Genomic DNA, 22,788 nt, shown 5'->3' with positions numbered 1-22,788 from the left:
TATTTGACACACCACTTGAAATGCCCCACATACCCCTGGAATGCATGTGCACATAGATAACATATGGAAAAGGGACGGCCTTTAAAAAGCTCTTGGATAAATGGTGCGTCTGCTGGAGGTGGTGCAGACCAATCAGCTCGGTTCCACATGTGGCGTAGCGCAGATGCACTCTTTCTCCGTCTTTCACTGATGAAACGTTGTCACATCCTGCAGCGCCTTCTTGCAGCTGCAAGGTTGCCGTTGCAGTTTGTTTTAGTCGGGGGCTGTCCAACAATTTCTTTTTTAATCGCGATTAATCGCATAATCTTCATAGTTAACTGTGATTAATTGCATTTCAAGGCAATTTTAACCCCATAACGTAAAGTATTTCTTACCAGAAATCGTCCAGAGGGGCCGACTGCTGGTTAGTAAATGAGACAAAATGCGACAAAAAAAATGAACGCGTTATGGATTGTATTTAACTAATCGCACCGACAACCCTATTTTTGTCACAACTTAATCCTGGCTGTGACTACTTTTGTGGCCCGAGGTTCAATGACAATGTTTCTCTGGAAAGAAACTTAACCTTCACTGCTTGTTGACCGTTTATCAGTGCGTGAATGTGTCTAGTCTCTGATGAGGGGAACACACAATCATCGCATGCGTGAGGCAAATGCAGTCTTTAGCAGAAAAACGCTGCGTGAGTGCAGGCCATTAACCATTTTACTTTTTCATAGAATGCCTCTGATTGGTTCAATCGTTTGTCACCTGACTGATTGCGAATCAGTGGGCAATCTTCTCCAAATTGTCGGCGGTTAAGCTAAACGCCTACCTCCTCTTTGCCGTTTAAGAAACCCCACTTACTTTACCATTCCAGACAGAGCGTTCCCGGTGGAAATAATGACAGTCGTTGGACTTTCTAGCTTTCAAGTGCGCGCTCCACTTTCATTAAGTCTGCCGTGACATTGATGCGCAGATCAACAATCTTTCTTCGCAAATACACAGAGAGAATCGTGTCCGATAACGAAGGCGGAGGACTTTCGCTGAGCCAACAGTCGCTCAGCTGCCAGAGCGAAACGAAACTGGACTGCAGAAAAGGGAACGTGGTGTTTGCGCGCACTTGGGCCTCTGCTGCCCCCAGAACACGCGGGTCGACCTCTCGGACAAGATCTTCACACTTGGCTTCACTGACTCGCTCATCTACAATGCTGTATTTAGCCCTGGCTGTTTTTTAATTTATGACGCGTCACGCATGAAGGAGCCCCTTGAATCTTTTGCCGTGTCGCTACAAAAACATCAAGGTTCTAAACACAATCCAGAGGCTTCTTGGCTGGAGAGGGTTCGTCTCAGCGGTCCCTGTCATACAGTCTTTTCCTGGTGGTCCCATATTGAGGTCAAGGCTGCATTGAGGAACATACTGGAACACTGAACCAAAAACAACTAGGCTAAGGCCGCGTTTCCATTGGCCGCAACACAGTTCCAACCGTTGCCATTTTGCTCCCTGCTTTCTTGGGTTTCCAAGCGGGCTCACCAAGTACCATAGCGGTGACGTAGCACAGAGCAGGGCACTGATTGGGTAAGAGTTTTCCCGAAAGCCGAGTGGGAGTGTTTCACGAAAACCAAAACCGCCATTTTTAAATGTCCCGCGTGTGGATTTTTTTTTAACATTGTCACGTATTAAAAACTGAAACGCTCATGAAACTGTACCACGGGCAAACAAAGAGCCCAAAGTTGCCCGGTGTGATCAGAGCAGCCGTCCGTTGACCTTTAAAGTCCATATAATGTACGCAAGACTTCAGAAAAACAAAAAACATTTTCCACCACAAAGAAACTACGAGCTCTTTCCTTGTGTCATCACATTTTTTCAAGGGCTAATAAGCTGCATGAGTAATAGGCAAAGGTTGACCATTAATTCAAGAAAAAAGTAACACAAAACCTACTCGGGGAACGTCCAAAAGCTTTCCCAACAACGCCAGGAAGACTTGAGATACCACTCACGGCGCTTTCCAGACGCAACTTTGCAATCAAATATGGTATTTAAACTTGCGAAACAAGTTCCATATGTACAAGTTGTCTGTCCTCATTCGTCTTCAAGTGGATTCACAAGGGCAAACACAGTGTGGGAGTGATTGGAATTATGTGCGATGATGTAAGAAGGTGGCCAAACATGCTGGGACAGAAACAGAAAACAGGAAAGAGGGGAAAATCAACTTTACTCTCAAAAGGCTTCCCCTTCCCACCGCCGCGCCTCACTTCCTGTCACATGACACACAGTCACTCACTTACTCACTCACTAGCGTAAAAGGGAGATTAGCTTGCAGCACTGAGAGACCGTTGCATTGTCATTCGGCGCCCTTGCGAGACCAGCTGCATCGTCCCAAATAGTCGTGCCCTTCTCGCGTCCCGCCACCGACCCCGCCGGGCAGCCGCGCACTGCGGACGTCAGCTGACATCACCGCATTAGCGCTGGTTTCGAACTACAAACTCCAACTCTGCATCCGTTTCCTCCGGTCCGCCCCGCTACATCTCCGGAAGGACACATCGGCGCAAACACACCCACAATGTGTCTGTGCATGTGTGCGGTGAAGGGAAATGGTGAGAGTGCTGTTTAGAAGTCAGACACAGATTCCCACGCTAGGATAAAAAAGTGTTGACACTGCGGCCAGAGGGTTGACTCCACTGGCACGGCTGCCTTCCAGTAGCAGGATCCACTCGACCAGGGGGTCACCAACACGGTACCCGCGGACACCAGGTCGCCCCCAAGGACCTGAAGGATGAGTCGCCCGCAGGCCTGTTCTAAAAATAGCACTAGCACTAACTCTGTGAGCTGGATCTAAAACGTTACTTTATTCTGTTGCTGTTAATTTGTGATCACACTTGCATTTATATAGATTCGAAAATTACAATATCTTAAATATATATATATATATATATATATATATATATATATATATATATATATATATATATATTATTGCACATGAAATAAAATACTTTAGTTCACCTAAAATCTAGGGATGTTTAGGTGAACTGAATCCAACCTTGTTCAGTCATTGTTGATAATTATTGTGAGAACTTAGCGTGATCAGTCTTCACATAGATGAGTATCATTAAGCATAAAATAACCCTGGGGACAAACCTGGCACACTTGTCACTTTTTAAGCCTTGCCCTATATTGCTTTTAACTGACTCTCTATGACTTGTGTCTATGGAGATTCATTTACACACACATTGGGCTGTCATGTGACCCTAATGTATCTAGAACTGCCAGAGCTACTTCCTGTGGACCAAACAATTGATGCGAAGGAAACGTCTTGTGATTTTAAAATTGTTCTTTACGCCCAATGTTTTAAAAATCCAGTTCTTTTTAGAAGACTCCAAGCCTTTTATATCTCGTTGACATTTTTATTTAAAAAAAAAAAAAAAAAAAAGGAGCAATAAAGCTCAAAACAAGCAATTCTATTGTCACTACTTGTAGTGCGATGGCAATAAAGGCTGTTCTATTCTGTTCTCTTCTATAATATGTAACTAAGGGCAAGCTGAGAGAACTTGTCATTTCATTAGAGTGTAGCAAACTTGGTTGCTCTTCGTATGACTCAGCACCCATGAAGTAGCAGCCAGGTTCAAAAAGGTTGGTGGCCCCAGCACGAGACTATTTGGATTAGTGAAAAATGTGCTTTTCCCTAAAAAATAAAATAAAATAAAAAAACACAACAAAAAAAAACTCAGCATGACAGTCCTTGATACACTCCCCACTGTGTGTGCGAGTATTATTCCCCAGTGGAAAACTATTCTGATGATAATGAACCCAACTTGTCGCGCTGGCCCTCCTCACAAAGCGCCGTCACGTGTTTGCCCTTGTTCCACCACGACCTCCTCTCCAAGATTCGCACTCTGCGTGTCGGTTCATTTGTGCACTCGCGCGTAATAATCCTCAACAATGCATCGACCCCGATGCTGCTGCTGCTGCTGCTGCTGCGGCTGCGGCGAGTGGCCAGGCAGAAGCGAGCGCTGTGTGTGTACCAGGCTGCGCAGGAAGGAAGGCAGGTGAGAATCAATGGCGCGGCCGCGGGAAGGTGAGTGCCGGGCGAGAGGGAGAGTTTTACAGCCGCTGCCCCGGCCATCTCCCCGCGCACCGCTGCCAAATCCTCAAGTCCCCCCCCCCCCCCCCTCGTCCTGACTTACATTTCACATGGCCGTTTGTATGACAATGGAGTCTCTGTGGCTGAATGGGAAGTCTCAGCACTTTGTGTGGCTTGGTCTGAATTCCCCAAATTCCAGCAAGAATAATAAGAATTCCTGAATGCTAAAAAGGCAGCAGATATCGGGTGGATTCATACTTATCAGGTATAGATTTTCATGTGTTGATGATGTACATTTAGCATTCTCCCTTTTCGAGGATGTGAAAGGATAGTTTCAGCTGCAAGCAATTTGTTGTTGTTTTTTTCGCTGAAGAACCGCAAACAGAGGGCTAACTGTGATGATTTCGGGGGCAAAGAAAGGCTTTCGACTGCAATGGAGAATGAAAGAATGTGGGTTTAATGTTTTTTTAAAAAAAATATATATATGGACAACCTGTCGCCAAGTCAGGTCCAAGACTTTTATTTGTGGGTATAAGAAGACAAACTAAAGACAAAGACTACGTTGTGGGCAGGTTTTTGTCTTTTGCCGCAACAAAGCAGTTGATCGGAATCCTTTGCTGGGAAGCGCTTCTCTCTGCCTTGATTTGTCCATCCCCCGGTCGAAGACTCTGGTGTGACCCGGGATTAAAAGGGGGAGTTACTACGCAGATTAATGGAGAGTTGTGTGTGTGTGTGTGTGTCCCGTGTGTATCCCAGTGTGCGTTCGCTCGTGTTCAGAGCGTCGATCTGATTTGCCCGTGTAAGCTCTCCGCTAAATGTCAACAGCGGAATGTGGGCAACATTCCTGCTGATATTGACACTGTCGTGCCACGTTCACCTCATCCTGCCGTAGAGACCGTTGATGTCCCCACCGGAGCTGTGCAGACTCCGCAAAATATGCTGGTGCGCACTATATTGTTGGCGCTGTTGTTGTTGTTGTTGTTGTTGTAGGGTCACTTTCCACCAGTGATGCGAAGGCAAAGATTACATAAGAATTGCAATACATCTCTTTGTAGAGCATTCACGAATGGGCCCGGCCCATGTCTACATCCATCCATCCACCCATCCGTCCACCCATCTGTCCATTCCCTATTGTAGCCATCTTGATGTGAAGGGTTAAAGGGTTCCACCCTGGCCACATAGAGACAAGCGGCACACGTTCCAGAAAGGAATCCTTGCACAAACTGACGGTTCTTTAAAAATGACCCGATGTTGACGTCCAACCCGATGTGCAGGCAGGCTGTCAGAGCAGATCGACGTTCCTGCCGACACTCGTAAGAGGTCCAGCCGCCCGGGGAGGGTTGAAACGGGTTTGGCTACATCTGGCATCTGTGTGTTGCCACGGAGTCGGGGAGCATAAACAAACAATGATGTCAAATGTAAAGAACAAGCCCACATTAAAAAATGTTTCAAACCCTGGAAGGAGGAGTTTCCAAAAGTTTCAGTTTCAGTGCTGTTTTTTTTTTAATGAATGAATGAATGAAAAGTGAAATGGAATGAATGGGTGGGGGGTATGGTGTGTGTGTGTGTGTGTGTGTGTGTGTGTGTGTGTGTGTGTGTGTGTACGAAAAACAGAAGAACAAGTTGCCTCTGACTGAACACAATGTCACATGACTCTTGGGCCTTTTTTTCCTCCGTTGCACTTGTTAGCAACACGGCCGCAGGTCCGTCTGCGCTCCTCTTGGAGTGGCTGCCTCATTAGCGAGAACCCCCCCCACCCCCACCCCCGCCCTCCCACCCGCTCTGCCTCTCCCTCCCACCCCTCCTTCGTGCCTCTTTTATTCCTTTTTAATCATCGGCAAAGAGAAAAAAATCTCCAACTCCCACTCCTCCTCCTCCAGCTTACACTTTTTTTTTTTTGTTTTTTTTTTTGCTCCACTGACACACAGAATCCTCTGTTCTCTTCCTCTCGTCTTGTATAATGAGTTTTCTGCCCTGGATGGGACCTTCTGCAGTTTGGCATTTGCTCCGGGGGGCTGAGGGGGGAAGTGAGAGACATGAATAAGATAAAAAAAAAAAAGACTGGGTGGGTGGGTGGGTGGGGGTGTAGCCTGTCTGAGATGACAGACTCCGGGGGGCGTGGTCGCGATGTTCGTTTTTTATGACATTACAAGCAACGAGAAATCCACCCTCGGCACTGTACAGACAAAACTATTTTCCATTTAAAGGAAAAGTTCACCCAAAACTGTCGACGCGTTCCTGGTGACCTCTTTCTCTATGAAAGACGGCGCCGCGCTGGCACAAATCAAACCGTTCATCACACCCCCAACGTTTAGGAAGAACGGAGGCCGGCGTTTGGCCTTGGCGCGAAGAAGACGTTTCGCTGGAGAACGATGCTCTCCCCTCGTCTCCTCTCTGCCTATTATTAGAGGGGAGTTAAGGCCGCTCCTCGGATCCCATCTGGCTGCCTGTCGGCTGCCACCTTCTGTCGGATCAGTTCAGATTAGAACTTGTTTGGACGGCGCTATTGAGAGACGCCTGAATGGAGGAGCCGCAGCCGTCGTGACTGACTTATCAAGCGGAGGCGCCACAATAGCGCCGATAGTCGGATATCTCCTCATTCACGATGCACTGCAATGTAACAATGCATCTCACTCACTACTTTATGGGACGAACTGCCGGGGCGATCACAAAATATATAATCTAACTTTGTTAAGAGTAAAGGGGCATTTTGAAAACAAAGTGCTGCGGATGTCACCGTTGTGTTTTTTTTTAATTTTTAATTTTAATTTTTCACTTGCTTATAAAAGCCGTACTACAAACTTGTTGCCGTTACCAGCTATGCACCATTTTCTCCACCAGGGGCCAGTATTGTGTTAATTTATAGTCCACCTAGTTGAATTAGCCCTGCTGTTAGATACATAGCTGGGGTGCAAGAAAGTTGTGCTATGACTTTATATTATTATTATTATTATTAATTATTTTTTAAATCGTTTTTCACTTTAATTTATCAGTTGCTGTTAAATCAGCAAATCTTGGCATGACTGGGCATTTTTTTTTTTAATATATATATATATACTGACGTTTTCTTGAGCTTCTATTAAAAATCTCAAACATGACAAACAGATTTTAAGCTACCAGACTCGGCAGTGTAATGCCGTAGCCTAGCATCGACCCCCACGAGCTTATCAGTTTAATAGAATACAAATCCGATCGCTGGCGGTGCGGATGCGAGATGAATCTGATCTCTTGCTTCCGTCTGTCGGACGACTTTGCAGTTTTTTCCCCCCCAATCGGCTCTGTGTCAACGCAAATTACAAAAACCAAACAGTCTCACGACGCCAACCTTCTTGTCTTCAAAGTTCTCCTTGAACTTTTTTTTTTTTTTTTTTTTTTTTGCATTTGTTGATAAATCTGCTGCTATGATCCTAATGGCAGTTTCACCATTTATTTGCAGGCAGACAGACAGACGGGTTTTTAATCCGGCCTGTTTATGCTTTCTCATCACACGCCGGGTCCTGCTTTTGTTATTTGGGAGCTGCGTTCGGAGCTGACACTCACTTTGAGGTGTTTGGCCGTAAAGGCTGTCTGTATCTGGGCTGTAATAGGCAGTGCGAGCCACTCTTTGTGCCAGAGTCACTCAGAAGACCAAAGAGTGGGTTGAGTTAAAGATCAATACATCCCTCTCAGCTTTTTTTTTTTTTTTTTTTTTAAGGGTTTGAGTGATCTGAAAGCCGAATCGCTTTAATTTATCCATCAGTCAGACCTCCAGCCGCGTTCTAAAGCTAATTCTTTGTAACATATGGAAGCAGCTTGAAGGCAATTTACCAAAGTAATGAATGTAAAAAAAACCACCTGCTTTTCTTTCATTCTCTCTGCGCTGGACTGTGGCTTCGCTCTTATCTTTCAGCAAAAATGAAAGACGTTCCACGACAACAATAGTGAAAGAATTACTCATTTTCTTTTTTTTTAAGAAGCGCGGCCTTCAGCTTTCCCAAGGTGCGCACGCACGGATGAAAAATGTCATTGTTCTATTCACGAGTGGCGCTCGAGGATACGGGAGCTGCGCCCGCCGTGCGCTTCCTTCAGACTTTCTCTTTAATAATAATGTTGTTGCCGCGCCACGCGATCTGACTGATCTCTTTCTTTCCCGTCTGCCTCCTCCGTTCCCGCGCCGCCGTCTGGGTCTGACGCCGCCTTTTTGACGGAATTCTCAACAGGTGAGCGATTTGCCGCCTGCTTCTCCTCGAACCCTCTGTGCCTCCCCGCTAATGTTTCCTCCTGCGGCGGGGCTTCTATTTTTTTTTTTTTCCCCCTTCGTTTTGCAATGGGTGTTATTGCGTGAGTCACTTGGCCCGATAAATGCGAACATTTGGGTCCTTGTGGGACTCCTTTGCGATATTTCAGCGGCGGAGAGAGGGACGGCAGATGCTTAAGAAGCAGGCCGGGTCAAACTCAGAGGTCCGCGGTGACCGCCTCACTCAGCCCGAGACCTTCACATATATTATCGTGCGACGGGGCTCGCGTGCGCCAACAACACGTCCTTTCATTTTGAAACCTCTTTGCACAGAAATGCACCTTGAAAGCAGCAGTGCTAGTTTGCAATTGAACGGTCGTCCTGGAGTGCTGCAATTTTCTTTTTCTTTCCTTTTCTGTTTTCCCATCTCTAGGTACCGTATTAAGCCTTATTATACATGCATTGGTATATCTTCAGGGCCTATGTGCAGCTAATAAATGCTTGCGGTTGGGATTGTTTTGCAACGAGTCCGTATAACAAAGGACATTTTGATTTATCACATTTCAAACTATTTTTGACCACACAACCTGTTGCATTTCCTATACTACATCCAATAATACACCTCTTCATATAGACACAACCCTCTCTGAAGGAACAATGACTAACTGGCCAAATAATACCTCAGATTTGTCCCACCCACAGGCGCTACCCGAAAAATCTGAATATCGAGTAAAAGTTTTTTTTATTTTGGCACATTTAATACAAAAGATGAAACCAACAAGTTTTATTGAGCCAGTCCACGCAAATTGACCTCTCTCAAGCAGTTCCTTGTTGTAACTTCGCTGATTAGGATTTTCAGCTTATTAAAACCACAAACCCACAAACTTAGAAGATTATTATAAAATTTGAGTTTTTTTTTTTTTTTTTTTTTAAGCTGCAAGACCTGATCAGCAAAATCCAAAGAAATACAAACTTGAAATATATTGATTTGCATGTTATTCCTTTATATAACATGTCAAATTCACCTTTTAAGTTGAATTGCAGAAACACAGCAACCTTTTTCAGGATATTCTCATTTTCTGGGTAGTACCTGTATTTCTCCCCGACCTGACTCTGGCCCTCGGCTGCTCACTGGTGTCTTTGTGATGGAGCCGGCAGAGGCTGGCTGGCCGCGCCGCGCGAACTCTGCGCGACCCCGACTCACGCGCAGACTCCAGGGTCCATTTCACAAGGAGTCACTGTAGGCACCCATTCCCATGGCGACCGTCGCGGTGGCAAGATCAGATCAGCTCGCCTTGTCGCGAAACACACACTGACAATCACCCGCGCGCGCGCGCCTCTCTCTTTGCGGACGAGTCGGAACCGGCCCGTTCCGGATTCGGCCCCAGCTTGCCGGCGACTGATGTGATCAGGCTCGCTCGTAAAAACCCACGCCGGCTGACTGGTATATTGGCAGCTTTCTCGGCGCGAGCGCAATTCGACGGCATCTTCCCGGTGATTCACGAGCCCCCGGTGGCTCCACCGCGTGACGCCCGAAGGCCCTCCTACTCCCTCTTGTGCCCCTCCCCCGCCCGGCCGCCAGACTCTGGAGGCGCACCGGATGGTGACTCTGCTGAAAGCCGCAACCCTCAGACAGACGCAGGCACGCTGCTGCGTTCTGTAACTGCTGGGGGTTTGTGGTGGGCTGAAGAGTTGCCGGTGTCGGGGTGGGGGGGGGGGGGGGGCAAACGAGATGCCAATGAGGAAGCGGCAGAAAGACTTTGATTAAGTGGCCATCGATTGATAAATTGATTTCCAACCCTCGGGAGTCCGGAGACAGACGTCAATGCTTGGTTCTGTTGCTCCTGGGCCTTCGTCATTCGCAGTTGCCGACTTTCAATTTTTGACCAGCGTCTTTTAAACCCCTTTACCGGCACGTTGGAGTCCTTGACTTTCATTTTTCTTTCCCCCACTTCTGTTTGAGTGCAGATGTATTGGACGTAGAAGTGCATTACCAAACAGCGTTTACCCCCCACGCCCCCCGCCCCCCCAGCTGAGTCAAACAGAGCCAACAATTCATACAAGCACCGTTTTGCACACACTGTATAAAGTTCAAGTCGGTTTTAAGAGGCTCACGCCGACTTTTGCTGGGAAAAAGACCTCTCTGTAACTCCCCGCCACTAAACCGAGGAACTTGTCGTTCAGGCGCTATCAACCTCTGCTTCTTCCTCCCTTTCCCACCGTAAAACCCTCGGCGTCCGTTTTTTTTAGTGCCAGTTCGGGTTTCCACTTTTGCTGGGAAGTTGCACGGAGCCTGCAGCCCGCGTGCCACGGTTTCCCTCTGCTGACGCAGGCGTGACCTCGTAAAGTTCAGGAACTTTGTAAGCGCTTGGCGTGCGTCAAACGGCGCCGCAGGTGTGTTTTTTTTCCATGTCGTCGTTTCGGGGGAAATCTGAGAGGGTGAAAGTGTCGTTTTGGACCGGAACCAGATGTAGAATCTCGATCGGGTATCGGTGATTAATAGACGGGGACGGCGACAAAGACGCGCACACGCCTGCTGCTGCCTCGGAGTCCTCAAACTGGTTCCACCTCCATTCAGCTCTGTGTGCCTTCCTCCTCCATTGTGTGTTCAATTGTGCGCCTGCCAGCGGACTCCGGCCCATCTGCCTGACCCCTGTCCCGGGGATCACGCTCTGATTGGCTGCTCGACATTCCCAACAGCCCGTTTGCATCTGCCCGTGATAGGCCGTCACTCCCTGCCATGCTGCTCTCGCCTTTCAGGAGTGCAACTCAAACAGCGGCCGCGGCCGGAAAACCCGGAGCGGAGCCCAGTCCCCGATCCCCGGATCCCCGGATCCCCGGATCGGGACTCGGGCTTTTTTTTTGTCGCTTTAAAATCTCAGAGCCCGACTCGTTGGACCGCAACAGATGTTTCCTCGCCGAGGGAGCCCGACAACACGTTGCCCCTCGCGACTTTTCCGGTTGACTCCGTTCCAGTCGAGCCCCCCCCCCTGCTGGGTTTTCCAGGCAGCCCAAAGTTTTCTCCTGTTGTTCTGCTGCCACAAAGCACACACACACACACACACACACGCGCACGCACACACACACACACACACACACACACACACGCTCTTTCTCTTCACTACACACTCTGGCAGAGTTGAAGGTAAAAGGGCTGTAGATGCACTCTGACTGCGGAGGCTCCTTGGCTGCGACACGAAGGGGACAACCGACCTCGTCTCACGGGTGTAAAATTCCTCCGGTGCACTCCGGCTACCCTGAGGGCTCGGAGGGGGGGCGGGTGCAGCAGGAACAGCTTTCCTGTCATTCAGGATACACACTCACAGTATTCCCGGACATCATGCCTGCGGGATCTGGGAAACTTTGTTGAGCAAAAGGTAGGAGTTGGGAGCGCGCGGTGACGACAGTGGAGTGGATGTGATCGGGAAGACGAGCAGCGGCACTTCGAGCGGGAGGGAAGGAACTCTCCTGGGAAGTTTTGCTCCGACTCCGCCCGGGGGGAGTCAGGGGGGGGGGGGGAACTCTGCCACTTTATCCTCGCTGTGATTACCAAGGCGCCGTGGACTTGTCGGTTGGGAAAGGTGTCGGCATGGCCGGGGTCACCAGGAAGGGCTCCGGGAGACCCTCGTACTACTACAGATTCCTGGGCAAGACCCGACTGCAGCGCCAGCGGAGCCGGTCCCGCAGCCGCACCAGGCCGTCGGGCAGAAGGGGTAAATAATGCCACCTCAGCAAGTTCTGTTTTTGTTTTGTTTGTTTTTTTATTAGTCAGCGCAAAAATACAGCCGTAGACCTTCTTGGAACTTTTGTTTGGTTCCAAAGCTCATCTTGCACTGAAGTGTCGTTTCCCTGCCCCCCCACCCCCACCCCCACAGAGGGCCACATCAGCGTTCTGCCACCCTGTGACTGCAGGGCTGCATCCATGTATTCACCACTTGACGTGTTGTAAAACCGCAGCTGTCTTGTGATTTGGTCAAGTGCCAAGACTGCATGGGCATTTTCACAGATGCAACGGTCTCATTTGCTTTGGCAAGGTTGACCAACCTGCGTCACTCCATCGGTCACACATCCAACTTTGAAAGTCCTAAACGCAGACAAACGTCATCAAACACCTGCTGAGCTTCCGACTTCCAACCTTTTCTCATGTGGGAATGTGGGAAGTGTCTTGAGAGTTGACGGTCGGCGCTGGTCCACTTTAAAATCAGCAGAGACCCGATTTCTCAGGACAGCCAAAACATCTGCAAGATCTGACGGGCTCTCGCGTGACTCGGATCGTTAACTCTGGCAGATGCGATGGAGCGAGATAAGGAGCGGCTCGGCTCGGCTCGGCTCGGCTCGGCTCTGTTGAAACCGCACGGGGTTCCAATTTTCTCAATGCTTTCATGGCCCGCTGCTCCTTCTTTCTCTCCGCTGCGCACCCCGGAGTGCCGAGTGACAGTTTGCCGTCGCTGTTCGCAGGGTGACGCCACAAAAGAAAAAAAAAAAGAAAAAAAAAAGCACAGTCGGCGGCTCAGCGGCAACTTGTTGCAGGTTCGCATTTCCGCGGTTCTGACCGGCGAGGTGACAGTGATGAGATTTCTCTCCGACCTCCTCCCACGTCGGAAAAAGAAATCTTCGTAAACTTTTCGGGGTGCGAGTGTAAAGATCACCTTAAGGCGACCCCCGAGTCTGGCGGATGTGCTCCAGGAGGAGCCAAGCGGCGCTTGTAGGTGCCTGGTTTGGAATGTGTTCACTTTAGTTCCCCGCGTGATGAAAGAGCTGTTTGAAGTCTCTCCACCACCACCACCCCCCCCTCTGTCATTCATGAGCACACACAGCCTTGATCTTTCCATGTAAATGCAATCGAGTGAACTCCCCCCCACCCCCGAAAAAATAAATAAATAAATGCATGGCACTTTGACCCACAAGATTTGATTTAATGAATGTTTTAGGCTTTAGTCAGATTATAGAGTCACTGTAGAATCGTCACATCAATCAATCAATCAGTCAATCAATCAACTTTTCTTTATAAAGCACTAAATCGCACTCATCTAGTAGCGGATTAGCACAACAGCTGATCAATCACCGACCAGTCACTGAGCAGCTGTGCTCGGCAGTGTACATAAACAGAACTGTCGAATCTGCATATAAACAATATAGATTTTTGTTTTTGCAGCTCCTCCCTCCCTTGAATTATAAAAATTGCTCGTATAACTTTTTGGGCCTCTGCCAAACAAATAAATCCCGCGGGTTGCGTTTAGAAGCGATTGCCGAGGGGAAACGCGGATTGGGTTTTTTTGCCTTGTTTTTTTTGGGGGGGTGTGCGGGGGGGAGGTTCCTTTTGCTCCTTGTTTGACGAGATAAACGGCGATTCAAGTGGTCGACAGCGGGGAGGAGAAAGAAAACAAACAGGCCTTTTCTTTTTTTCCCCTCAGACTTGGCAGCGGTTTGGTTCTGCCGCCGCCATTCAATTAAACGGGTCTCAGCAAAAGCTAAAAAAAAAAATATATATATGGAATATTTCTTAAAGGATAACTATTTAGTTGAGTGGAGTTTTCTATTAGTTTGTGAGGATTTGTGTTTGTCTGGCGAGGCGACGGCGAGGTGCAGAAATATGTCTCGATTTTTTTTTTTTTTTTTTTTTTGCAAAACGAAACCAAACGGAACAAAATAAAAAGAAAACACAAAAGAGCGTTTGCAAAAGCGACGGCAGCTGCGTCGCTCTGTCCTGAGGAAGTCGGGCCAGTGTTGACTCTGCCAACCCGGGATGGGGGGGGGGGGATCAGGTGACAGTGAGCATGAGCTCATGTGTGTTCACAGCGCCGGCGCGACCGACTTATCGGCGTGTCATCGAGTGAATGGAAAGAAAAAAAAACTAAACTATTTCGGCACGGCGCAGTCCTCGCATTGTGCGGCTTCCTCTTTCTTTCCACGGCTCAGTCGCCGGTGTCGCGTTCAAAGTTTCTGCCCGGCCCGGAGAGACGATGTCAGGAGTGGAAAAAAGGGTGATTTTCTGAGCTTACCAATAAAAAAAAAAAGTGACGTCATTACGCAATCTGAAATGCTACTTTACAGCCTTGTGGAATTGGAGTTTTAGCTTCCTGTTTTTTGCACATGTTGGAGAGACGCTTCCCAGCCCCCCGAGCAGCGCTAGCGCTAGCGGCGCTCTTTATCAGCGCTGATAACGGGCGCCTCTGCTGGCCGAGAGCCAGCCCTCGTGGGGTGTGTGTGTGTGCGCGCTTCTGTTGCGATGACGTCGCAGCGGCCGCCTTGCTAATCCGCCCGCGGCTCGGCGTCCTCGCGGCAAGGTTGTATTTTTTTTTGCGGCTCAGGTGACCCGGGGGCCGGCAATTACGCTCGTGTCGTTCACTCGTGGCGCACTTTGTCAACGTGTTTGGAGAGATTCAACGCTGTCAAGCTGTCTGAAATGCCAACAGATAAACCTCACAGCGAGGCGCGCCTTGCTAGCTACCAGTAGTTTTTACTTCCTGTAGCATCGGCGCCTTTATCTCTCTGATAACTTCCAAATAAATCAGGTCCCCTTTTCAAACTTTTCTTTTCTCCCCTTTTCTTCTATTTTTTTTTTTTTTGTCTTGCATTCTTTTCTCAGCCGTTAGACAGCAAGTTGTATTCGCATCCATCTACTCATTAGTAACAGCTTGCTTCTGTATACAGAGGCATGTGACAAGGTGGCCCCCTTTACGGTGTTTGCTTTGTTTGGGAAGGCTGGATAAGGAGGAGGGATAACAGAATTCCAGGTAACTAATGGTTAGGTCTAAAACATCGGCGCCTTATTGAATTCTGTTTTTAATAGCCGTTTGTTTTTGCGATTCTGTGAACGGCGTCCTTGCCATTTGTCTGTTAAAACTGAAGCTGGCGTAGCACCTAAGCTGGAGACAAAGGGCAGAGAAACTCCAAAAGAAGATTTAACTCATTTACTCGTGACTTTTTTTGCACTCAAAACCAATACAGGCAAATTTTCTCCTTCGCCTATGTGCTAAGCTATGCTGAGCGCGTTGAGCTTCAAAGCAAAGTGGACGGACTTTCGAGCTGCCGCAGATCTTTTTCACAAAAAGTGAATGGAGTATTACCCCAGTGTCTGCCGTTTCTTTTCAAAGCACAATAACTCTCGCAGATGAACATTCCTTAAATAAATAAACCATCAAAATGAAAATGTGGAGGACGAAGATAACAGCCGCAGCAGCCCGAGCCGGGTCAGGCCTCTGTCGAGCTGCGCTATCGCACAGTCTCTCAGCGGGCTTGAAGACATATTCTAAAATAAGGAAGCAAGCTAAACAAAGAGAAGGGGAAAAACACACAGTGACGGGAAGAATACATTCACAGAAACTTTATCAGAGGAAGTTTAGGTGTCATAGTTCGTGACAGGAACTGCGAGAGCAGAATTTGACACGTTAAATCTTTCCCAGCTCGGCTCAAAACACCAGCTGCCTTTCGAGCTGAGCTGAGGCGCCCTAAAAATAAAGCGACCTTCCTTAATTTTTTTTCTCTGCCTTTTAATTTCAAGGCGCTTTCCACGGGTTTCTCTGACTGCTCTGTTAGCACACGGGTTAGCAAGAGGCCGCAGGCTGCGGCGAGAGGAGCGCAGACGGGCAAGAGCCGCCGCGAGGAAGCTTTTGAACTCCTCGATAACATCTCAATAATGCATCGCCGCCGACAGTTGCCTAAGCGCGTAATCATATTCTCGATGGGTCCCTACCAGGGAATGCTTCCGATGGGTGGCGCGCTCGGATTTTTGTCGGGTTACTTACGATGGTCTCAGATTCTCGGCTTGACTCGGGCGGCGCTCAGGTCATGTGTGCACACGGTATTAAGGAAGCCCGCATTTTGTATTTACAGTGGCAGTTAACTAAACTACTAGCTAACAAACTTAAAAATCATAAATCAAGCTAACATTACATTACGCACTGGACCTTTAAGCTAAAAAAAAATACAATAAAAAAAAAGACAAGACCGGAACTTTGTAGACACTTTAAATGTTGTCTTTCTTTCCTCCAAAACCAAGTCGGCCTTTTATGTGGGTGTTGTTGTTTTTTTCACAGTTTGCGCCAACGCATCCTGGCTAAGATCAAGGTCGTGTTGCTAGTAAAACAAAGCCTTCGCTAACGAACTCAGGCAACCTCTTTATCTTTGATCATTTTTTTTCCCTCCTTATTTTTCCTGCATACACAATCAGGCCAAGGGGCCAGGAGGATACAGGAGGAGGAGGAGGAGGAGGAGGAGGAGGAGGAGGGAGAGCCGAAGTTTGGCCGGATGCGGCTGCGGCGGCGCAAAAAAAACAAACCAAAAAAAAAAAACAACAAGTTTTGTTGCGGTACATGAAAGCGATTCGGAATTTTAGCGAGTTGCCTCAGACGCGCCGGAGGAGCAGAGGCGGAGGTGCAGACGAGGAGCGAAAATGAAGTGCCAGCCGCCGTCCGCATCTCAGCACTTAACCCCAGTGTCGCTCTCTGATCGGGGGTTTTATCCCTGGAGCCCAAGCTCGCCTTCTTCGACTACCCCCCCACCCCCACCCCCGGGCAGATGATGAGGCATTCCAGCTCCCGAAAGAGTCAAATAACTTGGAGGGACAGGTGCAGGCTTAAGCTCCCTTCTAATCCAGAAATATCAACTCAGATTTCAAGTCGCAGGCAGAAAATGCTGCTGTAGAGGGAAGCCGCCGCGGAGGAGGATGCTTTCCTATTTCAGCCCCGGGGGGGGGGAGGGGGAGGGGTTTATCACACTCATTATAAGTGCCGCAAACAAGAAAGCTTTTCCAATGCGCTGTGGATCGAGCGAGACCGTTTTGTTATCCAAAAACCAACATAAATTTCAAAACTTTCTCTCAACTTGTTCCTCAGCTTTCGGTGCCGGAGCAGCTCGTGTCTCAAGATGATTAAGGATGGGAGATGTTGTTTTGAAACTTCGCCGGGCAAAGGGACTTAAAACCAGTTGGAATTGATCAGGTTTAAACAGTCTTCACAGCTTAAAGATGCTTTCTCTTGACCTCCCAGGTTTAATTCTTTTACTATGGGGGGCCTGCGTGAGGTTTCTGCCTCATGAAAGGCAGTTCTTACTTGTTGCTGTCACCTCAGTGCCCTGCTGTTGGTTGGCTTGATATACAATAAGACTTTGGTCCAGACCTGCTTGACCTGTAGTGCAAGTCAACTCTGTTATGGCACGATTCAAAGAAAGCTAATCCCCTTTTTTTTTTTTTTTTTTTTTTTTGTTTAAAGCTAATTCATAGCACTGGTGGTTGGTGCTGCTCGCCGCTCCCCCACCCCCACCCCAGGGGAGGGGGGGTCAACAAATGTCACAACCTTAGGAATGTGACAATTAGCGGGATTTCCTTGATATTTTCGGAGGAAACAAAATAAGGAAAAAAAAAACAAAACATCCATCACGGCTGTGCCTGAACGCTCGAGTCGCGTCCCGAGCGTCTCGTCCGGCCTCGTCGTCGTCCGAACCTGCGTGTCGCCGCTGGCCTCTCGCCTTGCACGTCTGCGGGAGAGCGCGTTGTTGAAGTTGCTCGGCTCTCAGCAGCAGGCAGTCGCAGGAATGCGGCTGCTGCCGCCCCTCCGCCCACCACCACCACCACCACCACCACCAACTCCCCCAACCCAACTCTGCTGCACAAACACAAACTTCCTCCTCCTCCTCCTCTTGCGCAGCACTCTTCGCCTCCTCGGCATTCCCGCAAGAGCGTGCGCGGACAAAACGGCCGATGCGTGCCAAGCCAAACACAAAGCGGAGCGCCCCTCGCTGGGCTGGAGGTGCAGGGCGTTTGTTCCAGTCGGTGGCAGGACGTCTCCCTGATTCCAGCCTCGACACTCCTGTCTGACAATTTGCCCGGCCTTGTTTGAGCCAAACCAACAAAGTTAGGCCACTCTTGACTTCACTGGGGGCTTCGAGTTATTTTCTCTCTCTCATGTCGTGAAGACTTGCGCCGACTAGATGGAGCCGCACCTATTTATTTATTTATTTTTTTTTTTTTTATCAGCCCATCACCTCGCCTCTGAGTAAATACCGCTCGCCACGGGTCAAAAGTCCAACGCTGTCGCAACAGCTGAGGCCGAGCGCATCATAATGTGCAAAGGAAGCGCCCCCCCCCCCACCACCACCACCACCCCACCGCCGCCACCACCTCCCCGCAGGCTTCCCGCCTACCACCAAAGTGTTTATAGGCCAGAACTGACAGTACAGGCCTCCGCTGTGGACACACGAAATGAGTAGCCCGCGTTCTGCTAACCAGTGGCGCCTTGAAGCCGCTCTCGCCCATGGAAACACAAAGGCAGAGCTGCCTTTTGAGTCCTGTGAGAAACCGGGGGAAACAAAAAGTGTGGAAGCGAAGGCGGGGGTGGGTGAGGGGGAGGGGGAGGAGGGGTAGGGGTTGGGAAACGCTCAAGACCGGACCGAGGGAGAAAGACGGTCCTCCAGGTAGCCAGGAAGGCGGTAAACACAGCCTGACAGCCTGTGATTTTAGTCAAGCGGCTGACAGGCTCGCAGAGGGTGTGTGTGTGTGTGTGTGTGTGTGTGTGTGTGTGTGTGCGTGTGGATTCTCATCTGCTCCTCGCTGCCGTCACATCACAGGAACGCCGCATTCTCTTCGGAGGCTGTGTTTTCCAACCCGGAGGGCGAAGACCTTTTTGAAGTGTAGGCGTTCGCCGCCGCCGCCGCCGCCCTCTTTTAATTGGCCTCGCCGAGCGCGCTTTGGATTATCATTTCCTGTTCAAATATACACATCGCCCCCCCCCCCCCCGAACGGCATACTTTTAATATTAATAAACGGACGGCCAGGGCGGCCGGAGTATCCGGGTGGTTTGTTTGCTCGGCGTTGAGGTTTATTTTTTAACCTCCACGGCTGCTGGCGGTTTGAGACGCCGCTCGCCGTAAACCCGGCGTCGCCGGTTGCAGGTCGTATCACCGGACTCGTCTGACCTGAGGTCGCATCGCCCCGGCCTCCCGTCAACCCTGTATTATCTCGAATTCCAGAGCGACTGGAGGATTTTAATTGCATTTTTAAGGCCTCTGGTCCAGAGGTTTCCGTCCGCGCCGGAAGACTCGACAAACCGGTGTAACGTCGGCGTCGTACAAAAAGAAACCGATATAACCAGAATGGTAAATATGGCTCTGCCAAGCGCTGAGATCGCAAGGCGTCTGTTATTGTCAGGAACGCAGAACCCACTCTGAAAAGATATCGGAGCGACTCGACCTCACGGGTGAACTTTCGTGACCTCCCGACTGCCGCCGCCAAGACTGGAGGTGAACGCAGGACAAACTACTTCCAGCGAAAGCAATTTTGCTCATAAATCCGGCAGCTTGAATTTTAAAGACTTCCAGCGTTTTTTTTGTTGTTTTTTTTTTTTGCGCCGTTTTCCACCACAGCGAATGAGCCTGACAAGTTCCTTGAAGAGACAAAAAAAAAATACATCGTTTGAAAGGATGTCATTTAATTTCAGGAGACGTTCATCTTTTTCATCTGGTTCATCTAATTTAATCAAGCTATGCAAATACATCAGCCCTCATTTTTTGTGCTGTTATTGAAAAACATCCTCTGCCGACGCTATACTAAATTGAATTACGACGACCTGATTACTTTTATTTTAATGACCTATTTTTTCCATTACGACAAAAAAAGGAAGACGAAGAAACAAAGACAGACGCGACTCTAGGAAATGGCCAGCGATTACTGACGTAACACCAGCAGCCGACGCCGAATGTTCTCTTCTGCTCTCCGGCCGTCGGCAGGCAGACGGCAACAACTTGCTCACGGCGTTTCAGAATTTCCTGTTTCCTCGCGGAGCCACTTAGCAGTGCCAGCTCCTTGAGCGATAAAACATCATAAAGCACATCGCTGCGGGCGTTCCAAAATGTGTGTTTACAGAGTCAAATTATCGTCCCCGAGCACCGCAAACAAAAAGTCCTGATGCAATATTTCTTCTCCGATCTTCCGAGCGTTCGTTCCTGTGTTTTCCTCTCTAATGAGTAATTTGTTATCACTTCCACGCACCAGGGCGAGTCGGCGCTTCCTAAACTCAGCGGCCACTTTATTTGGTCACGTGTTCCGTCCATGGCTTGCTAACGCAAGTAGCTACTCAATACATTCAGGCGTGAAGAAGTTGGAAGAAAACCGCTCGCGGTTGCACGCCCCGTTGTTGTCTGGGGTCAGAGGTCAGAATGGACAGACTGATAATAAAAAAAAGGCACCGGGTTAGCGTGAATAACCAATCGAGGTCTGTGGACCAGGTTCCATGTAGGTAAACCTAATAAAGTGGCCACTTAGCTTTTTGACGAGGCCCATTAGCAAGCTTACTTTAGGGGAGCCATCGACTGGATGAGAGCGCGCCCGTTGGGCGCAGTCTGACCCAGCCGAATGTTAATGGGTGACAGGAAATACGGAAGGAAGAGGACTTCAATATTAAGTAAGGAAGGCACGGCGCATTGATCAGCAGAGTAATGGACGGAAGACGCAGGCAGCACATTGCTAGGCTTTTTTCCTTTTGAGCTTCGGTGGTGCACGTCGGTGCACTTTAGCACTTATGGGGAGGCTATGCTCAAGTGTTTGGATGCTGAAGGCTTTGCTAGAAGACACGAGTAAAATGCCCCGTAAACAGTAAACTAACAACATGTCAACAATATTGACAATTTTGTTATCCATGTCAAGAAACCAGACGTTTTGAATCGGAAAGGCCGGATACATTTTGACAAGTCCGTCATCAGACGTTTTGCTTAACATCCTAAAAGGCTTCCCTGTATTCTTCGGCCTGATCCGCTCCAAAAAACAGATCAAAAGAAGTTGCGGCCCACAATTGTCTTTGTCTGCAGGTGCATTTTCCCCCTCAGGTTCCTTGCCCGCACAACTTTAAAGTTCCATTAGCGAACTGTCTGAAAGCATCAAGGTGGGTGGGATCAAGAGAGACTCTTGAAAATAATGGGAGTTAAATGGAAAATAGGCAGAATGGAGAGATCGCAGCAGCGGCGGGAACGCGGTTAGAATTTTTTTTTTTTTCATTGCGAGGGATAAAGAGGCCTGATGCTAAAGGCAATTTAGGGACAGTAACAGCATTTGGGACCATATGCAAATGCAATAACGCCGATGTAGTAAGTTGGTTCGGCCAACTTGTTATTGTTGATCGTTGAACTACCAACATTTACTACTACAAACACAAAAAAAAAAAAACCGAAACCTTCATTCAGAAGAGAAGAAGAACAGCGGCGACCTTCAGTCAACAACCCCTCTCAATGCTTGACATGACTTAGTATCTAAATATCAACAGCTGTTCCACAGACCCCCTCTACAGGAAGTGACAACAGCCGGACCCAATCGGCGTACACAGCAACACAACAACAACCCTTTGACGAGCAACTTCAAATGGGGAAGTCGGCTTTTAATTGTACTTTTATGGAGCTCAAGTGTCTGTTAACCGTTCGCCGTCGGCCATGGGGTCGGAGCCGCTGCCGGTTATAGCTTGGCGGTGGGGGAGGGGGGGGGTTATTTTCCACGCTCTTGTGGCACTGCATTATTTGGAGACGCCGGGGGAAACATGTGGAAGCATGCGCAACGCAATTTCACACCAATTAGCCCCCCCCCCCCCCCCCCCCTTTTAGGGGATGTTTGTGTTCACGGCTCTCGCGCCGAGCGGCTGCGCGACAATCGGGATTCCGGTGCCACGGCAGAAACAAATTAATAAAGCAAATGTGTGTTTTGCCACTCTTATTGACAACCTTTATCAACACCCCCCCCCCCTCTTGTTCTGTACCCAAATTAAAAGTGTCATTCGGCACCAGATTTGGTCGTTTAAAGGCAACTTTGTGGCCTCTCACAGCATTCAGATAGACGCAGACGACGCCAAGGTGAGCGTGAAGATGGCGGAGAGCACTGACAGCGGCGACACTCAGATCCAATACCGACCTAGCGACGTATTTAAGCTTCTTAGCCCGTAACCCTCAGGACCAAGCAATAGCAACGTCACCGCAACGCGTGGCTGCGGACACGCCCATTTTTGGAAATCTTGAGTTTTGCAGAAAATCCCACGTCGGATAGAAATTTGCAAAGCGTGTTTGTCCTTGCAATACAATATAAAGAGGAAGTAGACGGACGGACCTTCTACCATGGCCTTAGTTCTGTATCTAAACATATTTAATTGCATTTTTTTTTGCTTCTTTGTTTCTCCCGTTCCGTGCCGCAGGTCTACTTTGCGTCGGCGCCGTGCCATTGTCACGCGGCGCCACGTTACTTAACCCCCCCCGCGCGTGGCTGGCTTTGTCGGCGTCGCAAGCCCTCTAACGACTCCACTTCAAACGCCCGCTCCGGCAGACTCGTCCTCGAGCGCTTTATCCGTCTGTCGGCCGACGTAGAGGTGTTTGAAAGAGGCTTCAGAAGTCTCTGGCACCTGCGTGGCTTAACGCGTGTATCTTTTAGGCAGAGGTAAGCCCAAATCTCTCTGACTGACTTCTGCACCAAAGTACCACCAGCCTACCCCCATCATTATGGATATTTCATTTGGCATCTGTCTCCGTGTTGGAGCTCGCTGC

At 48.9% G+C, this 22,788-nt stretch overlaps 1 protein-coding gene across 6 annotated transcripts in view; it reads left to right on the top strand.

Moving 5' to 3' along the window:
* The window catches only part of LOC142881874 (disabled homolog 2-interacting protein-like), a 98,273-nt gene that overhangs the window by 15,468 nt on the left and 60,017 nt on the right, over nt 1-22,788 (top strand). For 3 of the 6 annotated variants that reach the window (XM_076016284.1, XM_076016286.1, XM_076016283.1), the window contains exon 1: nt 11,382-11,990. The exons of the other annotated variants lie outside the window; for them this stretch is intronic. In XM_076016284.1, the coding sequence (XP_075872399.1) occupies nt 11,867-11,990 (124 nt within the window). In that variant the 5' untranslated portion in view covers nt 11,382-11,866. Of the gene's footprint in view, nt 1-11,381; nt 11,991-22,788 lie in introns of those variants that run through there. 6 annotated transcript variants of the gene reach the window in all.

The sequence above is a fragment of the Nelusetta ayraudi genome, unplaced genomic scaffold, assembly GCF_046127955.1.
Source record: "Nelusetta ayraudi isolate G7.1 ecotype Tasmania unplaced genomic scaffold, CSIRO-AGI_Nayr_v1 ptg000221l, whole genome shotgun sequence".
Lineage (NCBI taxonomy): Eukaryota > Metazoa > Chordata > Actinopteri > Tetraodontiformes > Monacanthidae > Nelusetta > Nelusetta ayraudi.
Note: the sequence above shows the minus strand (reverse complement) of the source record. Positions and strands in the feature narration are given on the sequence as shown.